This window comes from Lepidochelys kempii, chromosome 17 (assembly GCF_965140285.1).
Source record: "Lepidochelys kempii isolate rLepKem1 chromosome 17, rLepKem1.hap1, whole genome shotgun sequence".
NCBI lineage: Eukaryota > Metazoa > Chordata > Testudines > Cheloniidae > Lepidochelys > Lepidochelys kempii.
In genome coordinates, this window is record NC_136396.1 from 6,659,264 (window position 1) to 6,674,572 (window position 15,309).

General features: G+C 40.8%; 1 protein-coding gene across 15 annotated transcripts in view; it reads right to left on the reverse strand.

Moving 5' to 3' along the window:
- Positions 1-14,049, reverse strand: part of BCAS3 (BCAS3 microtubule associated cell migration factor) — a 500,892-nt gene extending 486,843 nt beyond the window's left edge. For 5 of the 15 annotated variants that reach the window (XR_012155467.2, XR_012155469.2, XR_012155468.2 and 2 more), the window contains exons 1-7: positions 13,840-14,049; positions 12,633-12,717; positions 12,188-12,232; positions 11,975-12,062; positions 7,903-7,957; positions 5,588-5,663; positions 3,394-3,500 (exon numbers count right to left, since the gene is read on the reverse strand). Coding sequence is in view for 12 of the 15 variants with exons in the window: in XM_073315910.2 (XP_073172011.1) it covers positions 3,394-3,500; positions 5,588-5,663; positions 7,903-7,957; positions 11,975-12,045 (309 nt within the window). In the remaining 3 variants the exon portion in view is untranslated. Of the gene's footprint in view, positions 1-3,393; positions 3,501-5,587; positions 5,664-7,902; positions 7,958-11,974; positions 12,063-12,187; positions 12,233-12,632; positions 12,718-13,006; positions 13,270-13,839 lie in introns of those variants that run through there. The other 10 variants (XM_073315915.2, XM_073315913.2, XM_078849289.1 and 7 more) reach the window with 6 other exon arrangements.
- Between the last annotated feature and the right edge of the window lie 1,260 nt (positions 14,050-15,309).

Genomic DNA, 15,309 nt, shown 5'->3' on the forward strand with positions numbered 1-15,309 from the left:
TTTGTATATAAAGTCACTTTGCCACACAACTGCCAATTCTTTTTGTACCTGGACCCTAAATAGCAATAGGAAGAGGGTAGGCAAGTGTAGATTATGCTATGTCCTTTCTTCTTAGGAGTCTCAGATACAAATCCCCAATCCACAGAAAATCGAAGTTTAGAAAAAAAAACTTATCTAACTGGGAAACCAAACAAGGGATAACATGAATGACAAGGAAAACATTCCAAAATTATATTGTTAAACACATAAGTGGGCAATACTGTTCATATAATCTGCAACTACACAATCCCTGGCTGTGGTTTTATCAGATCTCACAAGCTGTATGAATAGGAGGCCTCAAAGGAAAACCCTAGGTGCTGCAGAAAGTAGGGATGGTCATTCAGTAGCTGGCATTCTTTCCCCCCCTCCACCACCATGTCAGTGAAGACTTAATTTCAATCAACAATACATACCACTGACACCAGCCCAGTTATGGAACTGACAATTATATAATTAATCAAATTCCCATTCAACCAAATCCCTTTGTGTAAGTAAGCACCCTTCTCACCCCACAGCATATAAATCTTATTGACCAAAGTAACAAAGGACTGATCCCAAAGAAACCACACTGGACTTCTCCTTTGTAATATATTTAATCCATGTCCCAAAATTTATGATGGGCCACTCCAGCCCCACAAAACACATATTAATTATTCAGGAAAGGCTTGCATCAGGAAAGGCTTGGAGATCTAAAAACTTCCAGGTGGCACCACTCTCCCTCATAAATGAAGCATACAAATAGCAAATAATAATTCTTCCACATTTGCTCCAAAAATATTTCCCTCTTTCCTACTGGCCTCAAATGCTGCGGGAAAGCGGATACCCTGAAGTACTGCAAACCTCCTGACATTTATTCCAGCTACAATGGCTCACGTTGCCAAGACATGTATATCAAATAGCACCTACAGATAACCCATCTCGAACTCATCATGAATCTGCTCCAGAGTCACTTTCCTGAGGCTGCAAAGCAATGAATGTCACTTTATTTCAGAGACTAGATTCATACACGGTCACAACACAGTTTGCAGTTTAGAGCGTGTTACTTTGACATCTCATGCCCTGCTCCAAGCTGAGCATTCTCAAAGAGGGGCAACAAGTCTTCAGAACACAACTCTATTCCTATTTAGACTGCCTCAGCTTGTGTATCAACTTGAACACATTCTCAAGCTCAGAAAGAACTTTCTGAAAGCTGCTGAAGGGCTTCCTTATGCAAAAATCAAATCATACCAATAGGGGTTTGTGATTTCCTAGTTTCATTTTTTCTTAGTATTTATTAGCCTAATAAAAAGGAACAACAAGAAATAGAAAATATTCCATTGTGAAATACACTGGAAAAACATGTAAACTGGCTGTGTGGAGACTGCTCTATTGACAGAAGAGACAAGGAATTTGTAGTTATACGACATTGTTTGGCCTAACTATGGTACCTCCATGCAAAAAAAAAAAAAAAAAAAAGATTCCCTCTACCCAAAAGGAAATGGAGTTCTCCAAGACACTCCTACATCACCCCTCTTGCCCTCCCCCTACACATAAGACCCCATCTCATAGCAATCTTCCCCTTGGTTAGGAGTATAGATGGCTTCCTTCAGAGATACTCATTTCTTCAGCTACAGAGAGTCACCTGATAAGGAAGCAAGGCACTCTCCCACCTTATGCCCAGGGCAAGAATATACTATATCAACAGAGAACTGATCCCTTGCCAGATGAAGACCCAAACTCTAATCTCTTCTACTGTAAACTAGCCCAGAGAAGTCCAAGGTCACACCACCAGGTGTGTGCCTCTATACACCTTTCAGTAAACACTTATCTGTTCAAATAAATTCATTAGAGAAAGTTCAAAGAAGTTATGTTATAGAAAATCTTTAACTTCGATCAGTGTATATAATCTCTGTGTACTCTAAACTTATTTGTTCAGAATCCTGTTAGGATCGCTGGTGCTACTGACGCTGTACTATATTTTTTAGCTCAATATCTTAGTGACACCTAATGTTTGTTCCCTGTAATACACATGACGAATAAAGCATAGCGATTTTTTAAAAGGTTTAAATACTCACTTTTTGTATAAGAATATTTTCAAAGTTTAAAAAGTTTTAACTGGATACAAAAATTATTTTGCATGCTAAATTCTTATACAGCAGTATATACGGTAACTTCCTTACTCAAGAAGTAAGCAACCAATTTGGTTTTTCTACAAACGTACTTTTCTTTAAAAGTTTAAAGACAAAAATACAGCAGCACCCAAATGTTCCATTCTGCTCCATTCAAAATAAAGGTCTTGAATGTGAGAAACAACTGTAGTTCCTCAGGAAATCTAAGAAAATATACAAATTCCCAAATTCCACATGAAGTACAGTCGGGTACATTGAGGCCTCTTATTTTACACTGCCACCCCCGAAACTGCAGGCTCTGAACTTCCTAAAAAGGTTTTCTTCTTCCTCTTTAACAGAAAAGACAAATTGCGAGAAAAATTCCATTTCTGTCTCCCCCCTGTACAAGCAAATGGTTAGTCCTTAACACAGCTCCCAAGCTGGTGTGCAAAAGTACTTTCAAAGAGAAAATGAAATTCCATTTAATTTCCTAAAATGTAGCTTGCTGCATAAAAACTACTCTCTTTCTCACCCAGGGAGGGATGAAAAGGAAAAATATTTTCCAGAAAGGCTCTGTATTCTACAAAGAGGAGAAATTTCATCCAGTATGCGCACTGGGTTTATTTTGAAGTATTGGACACACTAGATTTCATGAGTTAAGAATTTTATCACATACCATACTAAACTTTATTCTAAGTTCAAGAAATTTGGGGGAAATTTCCCAAATTAAGTCCATGTGCTCAAACCATTCTGAAACACAAACTGCATGCTATGTATGACAGAATAAAATTAAATCCATATGCACATACAGACTTTAAATAAAATTAAAATTGCAAATCATGTACATGACAGACACACATTGTGATTGTAAAATGCTATTAATATTGTCATGCTTGCATTCCTGGGAAATGTAAATCCTTTTCATAGAACAGTTGAATTTACCCTTCCTCCTTAGTGTGGACTTCTTTCCCCTATATTTATAGGATATTAACTTCTCTGTAATGTTACACCCTGCTCCAAATCAAAAAAATTACCTTTACAGCAATTTAAAAAACCCCTCAGATTTAAAGGTAGGTAGTTTAATATTTGGTGTAACTCACACTCTTAAATTAATCTTATGTTAAACCATTTTACACGTACAACATATGCTGTAGCCTTCTACTATTTAGTTTAAAGTAATATAGTTTGTTATAAAAAATTAGATGTGGCATAAAATCAGCATCTCAAAGAGGCTTGTTTTCTGAAGACAGAGTTATTATGTACTTACGGGTATGCTCCAGATCTGTATTCCATCACTGTACCCAATCATTAGCAGCAAAGGTGGTTCATTGCCAGTGCTATGTATCTCATGAAACTCCATATTCCTTGATGTATCTAAATTGGATTTAAATATCAAAATGAACATCAAGTTAGGACAAATTATGTTTAATGTCTGGTATACTGGACACAGTTTTTGAAATCCATATTCATATTATAATTAAAGGCACAGCAATGTGCTTTTTAATCCTTAACTCCTATAACTGAAAAAATAGTGAAAAAAATGTTCCTCTAGACACAAGTAATAAGATCTGTAATTAGAGTTTTATTTGAGAGGGTACAAAATACCAGTTTAGAGGGAGTGATGATGGGAAACTTCCTACACAGCATAAGAAAGGAGGCTATGACAAGATGACTCAGAGGTCTTTGACATTCTTACCTCCTATGATTATTAGCACACGATCAAGCTATTTTTCTATAAGCACCATGAAATTCTAGAAAAGCACCTCTTCACATTTCACAATTACTATTCTGAAGCCAAGTTTACAAAATATATACAGTCTACAGTACTCTGCTACTTAAGAGATTTAGCAACAGAAATTATTAGTGCATTTAGAAGGAACGATTGAGTACACAGAAAATAGAGGGATCGGTGATTCCTTCTTCAGTACTTTTTCAGAGGTACTTTGTCTATTTAGGAAAAAAGAGAGGTCTTTTTACTGAGCAAATAGAATCATCTGTAAGCTACATTACTGCCAGTTCATGTAATGCTATCGTATGGACAAATCAGAAGAAAATCACAGAGGAGCAACAAAATAATAATTATAACAAAGATGACACTTATGTAGCACTTTGATGATCAAAGCTTTTTACACATATTATCTAATGCTCACAACACCCCTCTGAAAAAGGCAATTTCCATAAAACTATGAAGGTGCTATAGAAATATATCAAGACAGACTAAAATAACCAAATGTTTTTATATCTTGGCTAAGGCCGCTCTACCCTAAAGTTAGCGAGAAGCAGAATGTTCTGAAAGCATGTAAACTTCTGACAGGCAGGGAGAAGAACTCTTCAGGATGGTACAAGAGTATAACCAAGACTAAGACGATTAAACTGAACTAAGGTAAATTTAGGATGAATATGAAAAATAAAGGTTTCATTGGATATGTTTGATTTTCTGTCATACTGTGGCAAGTGAAAGGACGTGGCGAAAGCCCCAGTGGCTGGGACATTTACAAATGCACAGCAAGGAAAAAGAAACCTACTAGAAAACAATCACGCACTGGCCTTGAGCATGAGGCAGTGAGATACACAAGCTAACCTAACAGGTCTTTTCTGTCTCTAACATCTATAAATTTGTGAACTAGGAATCTTTTTGCCATTCCAACAGCTATAAGAAGTATAACTTGCCCTACTTACCACCAGGACATGAAGATTCCCTATCATGTCATACTATCATGTTACATCTGGGATCAGAGTGAGCCTTTGCCAGAGGGGTAAGGTGGAGGACACTGAGGTAACAATCAAGCTGTAGGAAACATCTGGAGGAGAGCTACAGCCTCTGACTTGTAGGACAGGCTTAGAGCTCCATGGTTAGTAAAAGCAAATTGATGTACATTGTTAACACTTCCATTAGCTACACCTCGTGTAGCTCACGAAAGCATAAGCTTTCGTGAGCTACAGCATGGAATGCATCTGATGAAGTGAGCTGTAGCTCGCGAAAGCTTATGCTCAAATAAATTGGTTAGTCTCTAAGGTGCCACAAGTACTCCTTTTCCTTTTATGACACTGCAGCCATTCAATATGTGTGCATGAAGCCACTGGGAGAGATAATTAGGTGATTCATGCCACAAACCTACGAATACATGGATTACACTCAGGGCCTATGTTTTGTTTTCAACTGATCTGGATAGTGAGGGGGCCAAGGGACTTTGCTCTGGAATTTGGTGACCTCACTAATCCTGTAACACCAGAGTTCGCTCACCTTCACATTTCAAGAAATTTGCTGAGTAAAGGCCTGTCTATTCACTCGGGATTTTACACAATAACGATTCATTCCTGGTTAGTAAGGAGTAGAAAGGGAGTTCTGTTTGAGCCAACTCTTGTCTAAACTGTAATTTTTTAATTTTGCTGTTTAAAATTATTGTATATGGGCCCAAAAGATATAGAAATAAAACTGAAAGAGGAAGATAAAACCATACCATTTAAGTCTGTGTTTTCAAATCTGACCCATACTATTTTTTCTTTTTCTTCTGTTGGTGGACTACCACTGTAGGCCTACACACAAAAAAGAGAAAGGTTGAAAGAAAATGAAGTATAACATCTTTATTTTCTGCTCTCTGTATACAGCACATCGGGTAATGCAAGGAAAACAAGAATTGTTGCATATTCTTATTGCATGCATGCAATTATTGCATACTTATACCCTCAATATTTCTGGGAGGTTTTGAGAGGAGTGGTTCCCTGGTCAACACATTTAATCTTAAATATAATTCAACTAGTGTACCAACACTTATTAAAGTAAAAAAGCAGCAAGACACACAACCAAAGACCTTCCAGGTACAGAGAACAAAAGCCAACTGGCTTCTAAGAAACATAAACCTTGTATTAATTGGACAGAACAGATGATAGTTGTTTCTATAATCCTTGATTTTGACAGTTTAAACTATTTTTAAATAGAATAAAAAGAGGATCTTTAGAGAGAGGTATGTGTATTCCTTTAATTCCTTTTTGACCCACTTAAACACTTTATAAGCGAGGCTGAAAAAACAGAAGCCTTTCTTTCCTCTGAAGCTCATTCCTACTGTGACATTTTAATCATATACCTATGATTTTAATATAACCAAAATATTTAAGTTTGAAACAGAAGGCACTGTAACTAAATCAAAGCAGATCCATACTTCAGTTAAATATATTCTACAGATGCCCCTAAAGAGATGAGGTACAAGAGAAATTGGAATGAAGCTTCTTGGTGTTTCTAGACAACCTAAGTTTTACAGTTCTCAGGAGAAACTGCAGTAATCAGAGTATGAGCTACAGAGGCAATACCATTGTTTCCAAGTGAATTATTGTAAGATACTGTGCAGTATTTTGGATTAAATATGAAAAGAACTTGTATAATCACTATGTGCATGCTGGACAAGCAATAATATGCACTCAACATGTAAATAAAAAATTAGTGTTGGTATTATTTTTCAAAACAAAGCATGTTCCACGCTTACAAGGCAAATTGACTTGTAAAATATAACTAAGAGTGCATCTTTTTAACTATGGAGAAAAAATATCTGAGTATAAGAACAGGTTAAAACACAACAATTCCTTCAATAGAAGTTTGACTATCCTTACTTTTACATCATAGCTTGAATCACAACATGAAAAAATACATTTGGCAAATTACTAATAGTCAGAACCATCAGTGGGAAACTTTTCCTAACGGGAGTCAGGGTGTGCAAATTTCTTTTTAAAAAAGAAATTTCTAGCTTGTATAATTAACTATTATTACTATTATTAACTGATTCCAGCTATGAATCAATTCAATGTTGCCTTCCTGAGTGGACAGGTAAACAGTTACAGTTCCCCTACTACATCCACAGCTTTCCCACATACCAGGAGCATGAAATTAATCCCACTCTGATCAGTTTCAGCCTGCTACTTAGGACCCCCTGGGCAGCAGTGAAGTGACCACAGCCATATCAATTCATTCTGCAGTTACTTGGGAAAGCTAGAAACAACAGAGCACAAAAGAACCAGGGCTATTCTTAGGGAAGAATGACCCAAGATATGGAGCGGGGGAGAAAAGCAGAATGACAGATTCAGGTGTTTATCCCGCCTCACCGCAAGCTGGAGAAGGGGTAAATTAGCAAATCTCCTCCACCCAGCAGCAACCTGAAGGTTCTGAGGCAAGTGGAGAAAGGAACAGAGGAAAAAACCTCTCCTTCTCCTTTCCAGCAAATGTTAAACTTGCAAAACAAGCAGGTGTGTATCAAACTTTTCTGATGCCTACTAGCCAGACGTCGACACAAAAACTCATGAGTTCCTAAGTGTGGTCCAGAAATACCAGCTTGGGAGGAGTCCCAGCAATTAGGAGGGTTGGCCTTCCCACAAAAATGTGGTCTATCTACCTCACAAGTAAGCCTTTGCCTTTCATTGCTACCACTACCGCATCTTTAAGTCGGCAGACAATGTAACCCTCTCTCGCTAGTACATATATGAGACATTTTTTAAATACTTTGCCCAAGACTTTCACCTGACAGTGATTTTGGGTGCCCAGTTGGAAACACCTCAAAAGCACCCGATTTTCAGACCGTACGCACCTTCTGAAAGTCAGGCCCTTTTAAGGCGTCTAAGATGGGGGACCAAAAAAAAAAATAAAAATAAAAAAAACTGAAGCACTCAAAATTACCAGTCAAGCACTTTTAAAAATGTTGATCTTTGTATAAATTGGACTATCTAGCTGCAACTTACTTATACGTATTACTAGCACTGTGAAGAGAGTGGGTTTGTTTTAGGCCCTTACCTGTGGCACAACATCTTGAAGAAATGTAACAACACTTTCCATATATGACTGTTCCCTGGAAAAGAAGAGTCCTTAATTACTATGGAAGTCTAAATACAGACATAAATACACTGACTATCACTTACCACTGGGGAAAATGATGCAGGCTATGCCTTAGTTTAGATTATCTGCGAAAGAATGATTGGCAACTCATTGGATAATAACTGCACAGAAAATTACATTTGCCTTGACTGGTGGAGAAACCTCCAATTCCAGTCTGTATGGTTTCTTTACAAATTTGTGGGGTTACATTTTGCTTTTTACACTATACACCTACTCAACTACATTTAAAATGTCCCCAGTTATTCCACTGAGAAAAATACGGTGTTACCCCTTGCTGGTGTGTAATTCAAGGTATAACAGAACCTCAGAATTACAAACACTTTGGGAATGGAGGTTGTTCAAAGCTCTGAAATGTTCGTAACTTTGAACAAAATGTTTTGGTTGTGCTTTCAAAAGTTTCCAATTGAACACTGACTTAATACAGCTCTGAAACTTTACCCTGCAGAAGAAAAATACTGCTTTTACCCATCTTAATTTAAATTAAACAAGCACAGAAACAGTTTCCTTACCTTGTCAAATCTTTATTTTAAAACTTTCCCTTTATTTTAGTAGTTTTATGTTTAACATGGTACTGTATTGTACAGTATTTGCCCTTTTTGGGGGGATGGGAGGGGGGAAATCTCTGATGCCTGATTGCGTACTTCCAGTTCCAAATGATGCATGCGGTTGACCGGTCAGTTCATAACTCTGGTGTTCGTTACTCTGAGGTTCTACTGTACTACACAATACCCATATAGTCTGGAAAATTTGGAACCCAATGACTTGATAAACTGCCTATCCCACACTGGTCACAAAGTAAGGGCACTGAAGTCTGTAAAGGATTAAGTCGTCTCTGACTGTCACATGTCTGGGCAAAGTGTAAAAGGAAGGGAAAGCTGGGTCAAAGGAGAAGGCTGTATCCTTTTCCCTCCTGGCTGGCTGAAGCAAGCAAAGCCTTTGGGAATTATTCTTCAGTGTTTTTCCATTTGCTTTTTGTTTTGCGATTGATCTGTGGACAATCAAACAAGCCCTGAAGAAAGGGCATTAAAAAACTAATAGCTGAAACATTATTTCTCTTCCTGGGCTGGGGAAAACTACCCGCCAGCTTACATATGCTAGGCACTATCCTGAAGCTAAGAGAGGCTAGAGATTTCTCCTATCTATTCCCGAGATAAAGCTGGCTAAGATTAGTGGGAAGGCATTTTCAGTAGAGGTCTTACACTGTGGAACTCACTCCTCTTGGCAATTCATTATCAGCTGCACTTCAGAGTGCAGTGGTGTATAATGCAAGGCACATTTGTTCTGATGGACTTTAACTAAGGCTTTTATTAAGGTATCTTACATAAGAGAGACGCGAGTCTCTCAAATATGCTGTGTAACTGCTGAGCAACAAAATATGTGGACTCACCCCATAAGGCTGATGATATCTTTGTATAATGCTAGTCACCTAACTTGGCAATGGACAACATGTTCAGCAGCCCATACAATTTTTTAAAAGTTAGTGGTGATTCTAAATTTTATTAGAATTTAGAATCTCTGCATCCAACAACTTTGACATACTTCAGATTAATGATTATTTTGGTACATATTCAATCTGTTTTAACATAACTACTTCAGCATTAAGTCTTGAATTACCAATAGCAGCAAATACAAGTTGTTGCCACTACTGCCCTTGCTGCTGGAACAAAGAAATCCAGATCCCTGCTACCAAAAGGCTCAGCCACTTTCCTTCTAAATAAAACTGTGTAAATATCTTGTCCACATAAAATGTTGTGGACATTCAGTACTTGGAAGCCTTTGTTCTCTCCAGTCATGACAGCACTAGGGGAGGAGACGTAAGTTTCTGCGTACACTTGTATAACAGGACAGTCCTACAGCTCCATGAGCATCACTTCTAAATGTAACAAGTTGCCTGCCCTGTGAAATGAAGGCAAATCTGAAAAATTGTTCCTGAAGATCGAGAAACAGTTTATTCCAGACCAAGACTGACAAAAGTGGACACAAAGATTATTAAACTAAAGAGAGTTTATCATAGTAGTTAGAGCAGAGCACTTTAAGACAAGACACCTGCTTTCTATTCCTGATTGACTCATTGTCAATAATCTTGGCCAGGTCATGATCTCTGTCTCTCTATAAACTTGTCTATTCTACAGGATAATTAAAACATAATTGATGTTTATGTATAACAGCCTTAACAAAAGGGTGGTAATGTCTTCATTTCATAAATGTGTGCTGATGCTTTCCAAAGTATATCTTTAATGAGTAAGCCAAGCAGGCACGCTCTGGAAATGTTTTGTTCAATGTATGTACACTAAACCTCTCTTGGAAAGAAATTAAGCAATGGTTAGCAGACAGAATGCTGAAGGCTAAGAACTTCTGAGACAATTTCTTCTTTGATGTACTTAAAAAAAAGAAGAAAAAAAAACCTATGAAACTTCTAATTAGTTTTTAGCCAGGTAATTGATAAATCAGTATTTGAAGTATGCCCCAAGCTAGCTTCTCTTTTGCATATGCTTCTCTTGTTTTTGTAAATTGTTAATATATTCTGCCATTTGTTTGATAACCTACTGTTTCAAAATGAGGGCAGGAGGTTCAAGTTTGTAGCATGTTACCCAGAAAATTCAATTCTGAGATAAAGAATGAGTGATGTACCCATAACAGAGATATGCAGGTTGGGAAAACAAACTGGAAAATAATCACCACACAAAAAGTACATAATCAAATATTCTTATGGAGTTTTTCTTTTTTAATTATTGCTTTTCCAGAGAACAAGCTCACTCCACAGAACAGGTTACTACAATAAGAACTGCATTTGGCAAATTTGCAAGATTTCTTCTACAGGCTTCTCCTCCCTTCTATGAAAGCTTAGGTTGCAAAGACCCAGTTGTTTATGCAACTCAGTGTGTTACAGGAACAACTGCATTTTATTTGCTCCTGCTAAAAAAATCAAGTGAATCCTGAGATCTAAATAGACAGTCATCCCCATCATTACCATGGTTCATGTTTTGACAGCTCTTGTAAGTAAAGTACAAGTTGCCAAAACATACATGATGTTGCAATGCAATACCATAGCAAAAAAAACTAGCCAGCAGCATAATGCCACCACTGAGAAAATTTCACCCATTCTGCTACAAAAGGACTTAGGACAGGCAAGTTTTCTGGTTACTCTAATTGAGGATTCAGAGTAACAGCCGTGTTAGTCTGTATTCGCAAAAAGAAAAGGAGTACTTGTGGCACCTTAGAGACTAACCAATTTATTTGAGCATGAGCTTTCGTGAGCTACAGCTCACTTCATCCGATTGGTTAGTCTCATAAGGTGCCACAAGTACTCCTTTTCTAATTGAGGATGTTCACCATTCAACCATTGACATGTGAAGGTAACTTAGGGAGACCTGGCAAAGGTAGGAAAGTCTGTTACGCACTGTATTTTTTTTTTTTTAAACCTTCACTGTACTTGTCTTCTCTGTTCTCCTGAGCAAGCAGTACACTGACATCCACAGCAACCTCACTTACTGAGGCAGTGCAGATAACAGGAGCTTTTATACTTTTTAATATAAGAATGGAACAGAGGGAGACAGCAGTGGCGGGGGGGGAGGAAATCTACAAATGCCCACTAAGCACAAGTTTGTTATGACTCAGTTGTATCTAGTGTCGAGTTTGTTTAGCAAGCAAAATATGTTTTGCAGTCATTTCTTGTTTATATATAAAGTGTTCAATCATCTACCCTGTAACTTGTAAGGTTGGTGAACATTTTGGCCTACCAATCTCAAATGTATCCCTTTCAAAGAGAATGCCTGCTGTGTATAATCTTGTAAATCTGGAAAGAGGCATTTATTTACTTTCTTTTCCTGGAAAATACTGAGCACAACAAAACTGTACTGTTTATGACAGGAAGTTGCTGCTGATTTTGAGAGGACCACGTATTTGTTGAACAGGAATATTCTAGGGATTTCAAACAAAGGTAATTGGACATCTTCTAAAACATGCTTACGTGACAGCCTGTGGGCGAACCACAACTCCCCCTGTACATCGGCTAGGGCGGCGAGGAGATTCTGTTGCCATCGTTGCTCTGCAGATACCTATGGGCAGTAGTTTTTTTTTAAAATAATTATTTATGGGGAAATGTTTATTTATATTAGTCAATTTCTCTAGCTAGCATGACTGTAAGCTCTTCTCTCCGATACATCTAAATCACTATACTCACCTCTGGCACTGTTTAAATAAATCTCTCCTTGTTCAGTACCCCAACCTACACCACAGGAAAAAAGGGAAAACAAAATCTTGCATGATAAAATGAGTTTTATTTAAAGAAACCATGTATTATGTAAATTGCACATATGCACCAACATCTTAGGAAAATATATAACAACAAATTTTATAAATACACTAACTGCATTACACCAGCTTGAGAGCAGCATTTCATCATGAGATACTGACCAGGAAAAATACACACATAAATTATAGAAACATAGACTTTTAATCACAATGAATATGCTCTTGGGAAACAAGACATTCAGTAAGTAATCACAATGGCTAGAATTAAAACCAATGCATAAGATTTCACAAAACAAAAGCATTCCGCTTTTAGTTGTTCAGAACAATTCAGATCAGTTCTCTTATGCAGAAAAATAAAACAGTTTTTTACTCACAGGGCAAAAGGCATTGACCAGACACCAGTAATTATGACAGGTCCTAATCACGCCCCTCAACAGCTTCTATCATCCAATTAGCAATCTAGTAACAACAAAACAACAACAGTTGAATCCAGGTCACTGCAACTACATTACCCAACATAGTAGTCATTACTTAGTGTTGCATGTGTGCATGGTACTTTGTACAGAAAATAAAGACTGTAGATGAAATCCTGACACCATTGACTTCAATGGGGCCAGGATTTGATCCATGTTCCAAGCATTTTACAGTCTAAGAGACATGGAGGAGAGGAGTTGTTCCAAGCCCAGTGGTACATCTGTAAACCTGTAGCAGCCAGTGCCTGCTGTCATTCAGCCACAAGCACTGTTACCTGCAACAGAACTCCAGCTCTTGTGCCACCAGAGTCCCAGGGTGGAAGAGAGCCTGAAGTGCAGGGCTATTGGGAATCATCAGTTCAGTCTTGAGAAACCCCACTGGCAATTCTTGAGCCGGAAAATTGAGCCTGACCAGCCTCCCACACTTGTGATCCCCAAATTGCCACCCAGATACCACAGCTCACCAGACCAATCCAATTTATTTTACTCCTCCGTACTCAGACACCTTCATTTTCCCCCATCTCTCCCCTCCCCTCATCCTTCCCTTCCTCCATCCCTGCACATCCCTCTATCACATCCTTCCTCACCCCTCCCCTACCCCACCCCCCTTTCCCAGACCCTTCCCCTTGCTCCCCCCAACCTCCATCACTCCCTGCCTCCCATCCCTTCTTTTTCCTCCCTTACCCCACCCCCTGTCCCATCCCCCTTCCTGCCATGCCCCATCACCCCACATCCCCCTTTCCCAGCCCTTCTCCTTCCTTTCTTCCCCGTCACCACCGTGGCGGTTCCCCTTCCTCCCTACTGCCATCACCACCCCCTTCTCCCCCTTCCCTGCCCCTACAACCCTTCCCCTTCCCCCCCTGCCCCCACCCCTTCTCCCTCCTCCTCTGCCCCACCACTCTTCTCCAGACCCTGCCCCTCTTCCCCTCCCTCCCCATTTCCCACCCCTGCCCCCTCCTCCCCTGCCCTATTCTCCTCTCCCACCCCTGCTTTCCCCGCCCCCGCCCCTTCTCCTTCCTCCCCTGCCCCATCCCCCTCCTCCACCAGTCTCCTCCCCTTCTATCTCCCCGCTCCCGTTTCCCATCCCCCCCTCCCCGGCCCCCCTCACCTGCTGCGTTGCTCCTTCGCCCTGGCTCCTCACTGACAGTGTTTGGGACCCTCTCGGGAACTGACACCTGGCACACGCTGACACCAACAGCCAATCACCAGGCGGGAGAGGCAGGCTCCTCCGTCCTGTCACCCAATCCCACTCCCCGGTATGGAGCAGTGGGCGGGACATCGACGGTATGACTGTCGCCTGCACCCGCTCACTGGCCAGAGTAGGTTGAGAGAACAGAGCGCAGCCTGGGCCCGTTTAGCTTTGTTTACATCCAGATCTCGCGAGAGCCATCGTGAGACCCCGACGCACGTGCAGGGAGGCAAAGCCCAGGATCCTGTCAGTCACGGACCAACGGCCAATCAGAAGGAAAGACCTTCGACCCCGCCCACATCAAGGCGTCAGAATCCTATTTTACCGTCAGCTTCGTCATTACGTAATCCCGGAAGTGGCCTGGCTGAGGCAGCAAAACCAAGGCCCCGGCTGTCTCCGGGAGGGTCCGCTCGTCTCCGGCCCAGAGCGGGTAGACTCCGCCCCGTCATGGGGTGGGGGCGGGGGGATAATGGCGGAGGCTTCACAGAACCGGGGGGGGGGCAGAGCGGGACGGCGGTTGAGCGAGGCCAGGCTGCGAGGGCCGCGAGCTGCGGCACGGCCCTGGCGGGCGAGATGAGGCGAACGAAGAGCGGCGAGGCCTGGGCACGGAAAGGGGGTGTCACAGCAGGACACACACACACACAGCCCCGCCCCGCGGACAGGGAGCGGCCCTGTCATAACGGGACAGAGCCGCCCGAGCAGCCCGGACGCGTGTTTGGGCGGGACACAGCTCCGCCCGCTGCCCCCGGGACGCTCCTGGGCTAGCGGCCCCAGTGCCCTGAGCAGCGCGGCGAGCGAAGGCCGCCCAACGAAACCTCAGTGGGCAAGACCGGCTGCGGTGACATCAGGGCTAAAATGGCCACCCTGGCTGAAGTGGGTTTTAGTCCACGAGAGCTTATGCTTCAATAAATTGCTTAGTCTCAAAGGTGCCACATGGACGCCTGTTCTTTTTGCGGATACAGACTAACACGGCTGCTACTCTGGCTGAAGCATCCTGATTTTTTAGGCAATAGATGTCCTCCCCACTTCCGTAAATAAATTCTGGAATCACCCTCTCTGGGAACCTGCTGGGTGTAAAACAAAAACCTGACAAACGCTGCCTTCAGATGGCATAGGCCAGCTTTCTCACAACAGTCTGGTCATGAGAGAGCTGAGGGATACAGCTTGGAAATAAAATGTCATACTCAGAACAAGCAGTTGCATCCCCGTCCTGTACATTTACAAGATGACTGCAACTCTTGTAGAGCCACGTGTCACCAATAAGGAAACTCATACTCAGAAACCACAAATGATAACACCACAAGTTTTCATCATCGAGAAAGATTCAATTGTATGATTACTGATCTACATCATTAGTTACAAGAGGGAATGTAAGTTAGGCCCTTGACC